Genomic DNA, 8,777 nt, shown 5'->3' on the forward strand with positions numbered 1-8,777 from the left:
GAGGATGCTTCCTTATAAATATGACTAATCATGACTTTGCTGTTCTTTAGTAGAAGAATTTGAAAGATTTTCCTAAGTATTCCTTTGTAAAACTTTGATCACCCAAAGTGGCTCCACCCTATCCTCGGGGTCATGATTTAAACTTAAATCTACCCTACCTCAGAAAGCTTTCACTTTAATTTCATTTTTTTTTTGGCCCAGTGGTTCTTGAGATTTTTAATTTACCACACTTAATTTTCACTATTTCTTATTTATCTTCCCTTAGAAGAAGGCGTGGTCCTTCAAATTGAACAAATTTGAATCCCCTTTACCCAGGGATACTTTGTGCCAAGTTTGGTTGAAATTGGCCATGTAATTCTGGAGAAGATTAAGTTTTGATCAGAAAAGTTCACTTGAGTCTTCAGATCATATGAGCTTAAAATCAAAGTACTTACAGTACTGAAAAGCGCTAAGCTAAGTAAGTTAATAGAACTCTGGTGAATAAGTATGCCCTTTTTCAACAATTATCACAGTTCTACTTACATACACTTTTTCAGAATTTAATGTCGATCTTATATGTCTCAAAATGTTAATTTATTTTAACGTTTGACATGAGTGGAATTTAACTACTTAAGGAACACGTTCGACTGCTGAGTAATTATTTTCATGCCCAGACTTTGATCAGATTGATTACGATCCTTGGAGCATGAAGATGCAAACAACTCAAGTAATTTGTTGCTATCGCGCTAAATCATATTTCTATCGATGTGGCCCATCATCGAATACGGTACGTAAAAGTGATAAAATAATTACTAATACAATAGTACATTCATACTGGCGTATAACTATTGCTTTGTCATACCGATATTCATGTACACCCCCTCATTTTTTAATGTTAAACATTGTTAAAAGAAAAAGTGCAAGCAACTTTACTGGTCTTCACCGCTAGATCCATCATGAAATTAAGATATGATGGCACTGCGCTACTAAAGCGGTGCTATTTTTAGAAAATGCGCCTATCGGAATATTTGAGATGCTATGTTTAGAAGAACATCATGCCGATAGGGGTCGTTGACTGGATGACTTCCTGTTTATGAAGACTCCCTAATAAGCGCTTGCGCATGCGCTTAGCGCTTAAAAAGTAGGGCGCAGCCTCCCTCGATACTATGTGCCTGGCTCTGAACAGAAATGAATTTCCCGTACAAGTTTTCACTGATACGATTTCAAATCCAAAGTATAGCTAACAATTACTTAGAGAGGGGACATTCTCAAATGGAGGGTTACTTGGTGACGGTTGAAGGGGCCAACTGATATGGTTTTTCCGCAAGCAATTAGATAGTTGAGACAGGTAATGTACAAGTTAATCCATCAAGTGTGACGTAAAAGAACTGAAGAAGTCTCGGATTTGTAAGAAATAATGTACAGGACAAAGTGCAGTCAAACGATAAAGAGCAGAAGATAGATCACAAGTTCTATTGAATTACATACACTTCTTTCAGTTCTGAAAAGAAAAACGAACAAAACTTCCTTAAAGAATGAAATGTTTTTGTATTGCGAATGCACGTGTAGTTTTTCTTTCCAGTCATGTGGAAAGAATTTGTTTAGTCTCCTCCCTTGCAATATTAATCATGTTTCAAAACTAAATGTTTACGGCATGTTGGTGATGTCTGCATCTCCTTGCATAGTTTTTTGTCGTGCGTGAGATTTGTTTAATTAATCAATTAATCATCTTTCCATAATAAATATTTTGCTGCATTCAAGTTCATTACTCCGAATTTGATCATTAATAATATAATTACATCTGCATATTACGTCAAGAGAAGGTTTTAGTTGTAATATTGCTGAAACTTCATAATAAAGAGACACTTGCGATGTTTGATATTATTTTCAAAACATACATACAATTAAATTTGTACATTACTTATTTGCTATTATCTAAGATGACTTGATACATTTTCTTACCTTACCCCCCCCCCCCTCCTTTCTCTTCTTCCCTATCAGACCAAAATTGCATAAATCTTGCATCTAGGGATGCATACTACCAGATTATTAGTTTAGTGTGGGACTTTGCCTTACTTTTAGACAACATTCGTTGAGGTGAGCTCTAATCTTTAAAAAAAAAATAAGGGAAGAACCCCTCCCCCCAACACAAGACTGTGCCCGAAAAATTGTCCAGTATAATTAATTTGTAATTTTCTATAATATAACAATGGAAAAGTGGGACCAATATTGTCTAATCAGGTTATAATAGCTTTTACTTTAAAAACCAGAAGTCTCTGAAGAGACTGTAGCTCTACTGGTTTGTACTTTTAACAAAGTAAGAGACAAGAAGCACTTGGACTAGAAACTATGCAAAAACAATAAATTAGAATAATGATCCTTGGTTTAGTCTTGAAATCAAAAACCGATATAAAGAATGATGTATCATGATAGTGTAATCTACTTTTGTACTAACTAAAAGTAATATTGAAATCAAAATCAAAACTGTAGGAGGAGTAGCATTTTGATGTTTGTTTGTTCGTTGTTTAACGTCCCTCTCGAGAATTTTTCACTCATATGGAGACGCCACCACTTGCCGGCAGAGGGCTGCAAATTTATACCTATACTCGGCACTTAGGGCCATTGATCAGCGAGGGATCTTTTTCGTGCCACGGGACCTCAGTTTATACGGTCTCATCCGAATGACCCGTCCCCACGTACCGCGGTGGATTTGAACCTATGACGTAAGGATCAGCTTCTTACTCTGCGAATCTGGAACAGATGCTCTAAACACTGCGCCAAGTGGGCGACATAAGAGTAGCATTTTGAAAGAATTCCAGACATTTTTCATCTTAACGGTGGCAACACCGTTCATCGAAATCAAAAACCAATACACACAATTATGTACCTTGGTGTAGTCTACTCGTGTGCCCAAGTTATATTGAAATCGGATAAAAACAATGGGTGATCAGAAAAGCTCACTTGAGCTTTCAGCTCAGGTGAGCTAAAAAAAACCGTTACAAAGATTATATATCTTAGTGTACACTACTCGTGTGCCAAATTATACTGAAATCAGAGCAAAACTGTATGAGGAGTAGCATCTTGAACAAACAGACGGGCGACGGACTTGCTTACTGGTAATGGCTTCATCTGATATAGAAATCATTCATATTGTCAACCTATTGAAGAAGTATTTCTCCTTCACTTGTACAAACAAGTAAATAATCATGTAATAATGTAACCATGCATAGTTAGGATGTAAAGTAGCAGTGATTTAAGTTGAATGACTTAACTTTTTGGGTCAATGAAAAAAGTTGAAAAATCATTAATATATTAACAATGGTTTAAGAGTCATAATTAAATTATTTCACATTTACTAATTGATACAATTTGTCTAAGATTATGATACACACAGGTTATTTATCTGTATATGGTTGAAAAACTAAAAGGATAAAGATTTGAGTTCCAAACATTTATTTCAATTAAATCCAGACATGGATTAACTCATCCATGTATAGAATCCTGTTGCTAGGAATCTGTGCAGGTTTGTATCCGATCATTTTCCATCACGTCACCACTACGTGAATTCGGGTGTTGCTAAAACGCGGAACGGAAATCGGAACGGAAAACGGAAAATATGATTCCAGGTTAAATCACTTTAAATATAAAAATCATACCAGAAACGGTATACGTTATATAATTTTTTCATATTTTGTCCTTAATTATTAAAATATGAGTTGATTTAGTCATGTTCATTCTCTTATTCATGAAGATCTCTAAACATATAGACAAAAGGTACGGAAAACGGAACAGAAAATATCTAATGCCGTACATATATGATATGTATATTATATACATGTAACATGTTGTGGTAAAATATGGATGAGTGGGAAATTTTATTGAAGATCACTCTGATCAATATGAACGGCAGATTTTCGATATCCTTATGAGCTGTATGAGCGAAAAATAAAAATTCCATAACTTTCAATGCATATGTACATGTACTCATGTACCTTAAGCGTAGATAACGTATATCTCTGCACCCCCCCCCCCCAACCCAGTACTAAAATATAAATAACAGCTCTAAATTTTCTCCTAAATATGTAATTTCCCCATCCATCTTTATTATCGGTATTCTGTGCAATCAATTTGCGCTGTTTTGAACAATTTGGTAATATACATCTATGCTATCTTTCTTAAATCCCTATTTCAGGTCCATGTGGATTGCATCAACACTCCTGTAGTTGTGACAAACTTTTTAGGAAAAAAAATTCCTTAATGCCAGTGATCAATCATCATTGTCTCTAAAAAATTGTATACATACTCTGTCTTTCTCTTTCTCTCTGCCTGTTTCAAAACAACATTTCCCTATCATAATCAGTAATGATGATTTTGTCTTTGAACGAATAATCCATTTTTTAAATTCAGATTTGGATTAGTGATAAATGAGACATTCTGATAGATAATTGCGATGTGAGTCTAATTAATGTGTAATTTATTGACCATTGCATGTATATACCACATGTTTTGAGGGAAAAAAAATCATGAATAAATCACATTGTTACGATAACTTTTAATTAAATTTGAACTACATGTATTAGATAAAGAATACTACTTCCTATGTCTGAATTATACCTGTTCATAATGAAAAACTTGACATCAAATTTTTCCGTTTTCCGTTCCGTTCCGTTTTCCGTTCCGCGTTTTAGCAACACCCCGTGAATTCTGTTTGTCAGGATGATCGGGATGTCGGTGTTTTTTTTTAAACTTACCATACCAGATGGTACATGGTATGCTACATGTCATCAATATTTTCTAATAGATAAGGTTTTGTGTCTTGCAAAATGCAGGCAGACACATTCTACAAAATCTGAGAAAAAAATCTCTTTAAAATTCTATAGATCACTGATTATTCTGTATTCTTTAATCAAATTAATGTTTTGGGAATTGTAATTGTACTCAATGGGAGTACTAGTATCTTCCTTTAAACAGCTGATTTAAACACCATGTTTGCTACCATTCCCTATTTGTTTATATAAAGTTTCAGTTCAGTATAGATCTGAACTTGATAATTATTTTTTAAATATTGGTAGGTATTCATACAGTCATTATATATAGGGAATAATACCCTTTTCCGTATCACATCCTATATCAGCCCGAGACACCACTATCAGCCTGAGGGCCGAAGGCTTTTCAGAGTGTTTTGTTAAAAACAGATGATTTGAGTTGCATTTCTTCAGAATAAATCTATCTAACTCTACAGTTTGTTTTTCTTTAATTTAACAAGTAATCTGGTAAAAGAAACTGGAAACAAGGCATTCCTTGAAGCTCCCTCAGCAATATCGCATAATCTATTATTAAAATTGTCAGATTTTACAATAAACAAATACAACAATCGTATTATATTTTCCTCTTATTAATTCCTAAATTAGGGGGAAAATTATTTCCGGGAAAGTAAAACTTTTCAAAAAATCAATACAGTTAAAGTGTCGGTGATCTTCAAAAGTTTTAGTATAGTACCCAATCTAACTTGTTCTTTCACTCACCAGTGCTTATAGTGCTAATTAATTAATGCAACGTTCATTATAAAGCCCTCAAGGTCGTTTGTCTTTGGTTTTCCCTCCCAACCCATTCTCTTATATGTATTATTTTTCTCTACTTAACATCTTAATCATGGGATTGTTTTGTTTATTTCATATATATATATATATATATATAGAAAGCACAAAGAAATTCACTTTTTATAAGGATACCCACTTCCGCCCCAGCCCGGGGTTGAACTCTCGACCTACGGAATCTGTCTCTTGGCAGTACAGGAACAGCGCGCTAGACCGCTCGGCTATCTAGGCAAGTCAAAAAACTTGCTTTCGATGCCGATGGAATTCTCGCGGCGCTGCCCTACACTACACGGTCATTCAGAATGGAAGTGAGATACAGTTATTTGGACATTAGTTTTATTAGAGGATCGTTACCAATACACGTTGTAATGAAATTAATTTTTATTTATAAAGCACATTTTACAACATCCCTTAAACTAATATAACTGCCCTAAGTGAAGAAATATTAATATAGAAAGCACGAAGAAATTCACTTTTTATAAGGATACCCACTTCCGCCCCAGCCCGGGGTTGAACTCTCGACCTACGGAATCTGTCTCCTAGCAGTACAGGAACAGCGCGCTAGACCGCTCGGCTATCTAGGCAAGCCAAAAACTTGCTTTCGATGCCAATGGAATTCTCGCGGCGCTGCTCTACACTACACGGTCATTGAGAATGGAAGTGAGATACAGTTAGTTGGACATTAGTTTTATTAGAGGATCGTTACCAATACACGTTGTAATGAAATTAATTTTTATTTATAAAGCACAATAATTCTTAAACTAATATAACTGCCCTAAGTGAAGAAATATTAATAGAATTATATATCTTATTTTCAAATTCGCCAGGAAAAGTGTTATATTCTTATTGTGAAACGAGGGAGAAAATAAGCCCAGTTAATGCAAGACATTTTAGAAATCGGCAGTGAATTTGAGAATTCCAACACTACAGTGGACAGTATAAACTCGACCCCCCCCCCCCAAAAAAAAAAAAAACATGGGAAATTCTGATACAAGAGAGATAATATAGATTTGGGAAGACTCTCCTTAAGAATTTCGGTAGAAACTTCTAAATAAAAGTTAGAATTTGGTGGTAGATCACGGCCATTACCGCTTATAGTCTTATGTTTTTGTCACGTATGCCCAATTGTCTGTCACGTTCCTCGAAGTTATATGGTATTTCCAGGAAAAAAAACTGTTGGCGTTGAAAATGACTAATGAAATCAAATGTCTAGCAGAACAATTTATATGTATATATAAATCTTATCTTAACCCAAACATGTGATCAACATTATCTTGCGGCAACATGGACGAAAGCAGAAAAGAAACAAGAAAAAATACTACCCTGCGTCGTCTTCAACCTCAGACTCAGTCCTTCTCTGAATTTGGAAGATTTGACAGAACACTTTACGTACCTGAACGAAATCGCTCAGAAACCTTCACTGAATCTTCTATACCACAGGAAACCCCAATTGTGGAGAGGGTTCGACACTTTCGCAGAACAAAATGGGGCTTTAAGAACCGCGGCGATTCACTTCGAGTTTCTACAAGTTCTTTGACTAATTGTGAAATTGAAAGCAAAGAAAGGCGGGGGTCAGGATTTTCAACAATGTCTTTTACAAGTGATGATTGCTTCCAAGAAAGCGACATCAAGAGACACAATATTATAATCTTTGGGATTCCTGGAGTTGGAAAATCATTCCTTTTGCAACAAATGAGAACTTCCGAGTTTCTGAGATCATGCCCAGAAGGTGGGTACTATGCTGTTAATTTTTAAAATAAAACCTGTACGAGCTCTGTAGATATATGAATTTGTATTTCTCATGAAGAGGTTTTGCTCATTTATGATTTTTTCGTGTTTTTTTCCACAGGTCCAGATCCTAATTATATATCTGTCCCTGTGGTTTTAGGGGGGAAAGAATCAATTCTTAACTTTGTGGAAGCAGATATGTATATTCAGGTAAATATTATTATCGAGGAAAAATTAGCTAAATGCTAAACTGCTTGCTTTTAAATTACAAGTAATTGACAACGTGTTTTATATCGAACTAATTTAAAAATACTTGTGCGCATGTATCTTTGTCACGTATATGCAAATATTTTTTCGTCTGTTTTCTCGTAAGTTGTCTTTAATTGATGTTTTCCTTCTTCAGAATCATGGAGACAACAACCAATACGATGCTTTTCTGATGGTTTACTCGGTAACGGATAAAAGGTCATTTAATTTCATCGCCAATAAACTGAAGAAGATAAAAAGAGAAATAGGCGACACAAAACCTGTTTATATCGTTGCAAACAAAGTAGACATTATAAGATTCCGGGAAGTTTCCAGTTCGGGTAAGTCGGTTCTGCGAGTTAGAAACGTAAAAGTTACTATATACCGGAAATTTTCGTCCCTGTTTTATTTTCGCCCTTGTTGCAAGCATGTGAATTTTTCTCTTTAACACAGTTGTGTCTGGGCAAATTTCCAATTAGTTGTTTGCAAGTGTGAGAAGGCGAACATAACCCAGTATACATTATTAACAAAGTTGTAATGCACAATACACATACTAAAATTTAAGATTCTTTTAACTATTTTAGAGGGTTTGAAATTGGCACAAGAGAACAACTGCAATTTTGTGGAGGTTTCCGTTTCTCTACAATGGAATATCGACAAAGTCCTGGTGGATATTACAAAGCAACTTCAAAGAGGGAAAAAGAACAGCAATTGTCGAAAACCTTCTTGCCTGTGCATTGATAAGAATATGATCTTGAAAACTTCAACATCAGAAGAAAAGTCCAGGAAAAAAAGTCAAGTTTCCATACTTTCAAGACTGCGAAAACTATTTAAAAGAAAACATTTAGAGTTATGATACCACTTGAAAATAAAAATTAGTTATGATACCAGGTTGACATATCATAATTGTTCTGTAGAATCTTAATCCTGATGATTCAGATCGATATTAATCTGTAGCGTAGTGGTAGGGCGTTTGCGTGATCGGGAGGCTGGGGTTCGATTTTCGTTCACCGCATCTCGTCAAAACTAAAGACTTAAACATAAATATTAATAGTGACTGTTCCTTCGACAAGCGCCCGGCACCTGATGTGAAGTCACGGGTCTTTCAGATGAGACCTTAAAACCGAGATCACGGTAGGCACGATAAAGACCCTCATTGCTTAATGGCGCTGAGTGCCGAATAAGCATACGGTGTAGTCTCCATGTGATTGAAAAATTTTCGAATGA

General features: G+C 35.2%; 1 protein-coding gene across 1 annotated transcript; it reads left to right on the forward strand.

Moving 5' to 3' along the window:
* Positions 1-6,860: 6,860 nt before the first annotated feature.
* Positions 6,861-8,406, forward strand: LOC133204776 (ras-like protein 2). The gene is made up of 4 exons (XM_061340521.1): positions 6,861-7,305; positions 7,426-7,514; positions 7,708-7,891; positions 8,135-8,406. The coding sequence occupies exons 1-4, from the start codon at positions 6,861-6,863 to the stop codon at positions 8,404-8,406; spliced, it is 990 nt and encodes a 329-aa protein (XP_061196505.1).
* The last annotated feature ends 371 nt before the right edge of the window (positions 8,407-8,777 follow it).

Source organism: Saccostrea echinata, unplaced genomic scaffold (genome assembly GCF_033153115.1).
Source record: "Saccostrea echinata isolate AGI-Se365-2 ecotype Australia unplaced genomic scaffold, CSIRO_AGI_Sech_v1 ptg000054l, whole genome shotgun sequence".
NCBI classification, from domain to species: Eukaryota; Metazoa; Mollusca; class Bivalvia; order Ostreida; family Ostreidae; genus Saccostrea; species Saccostrea echinata.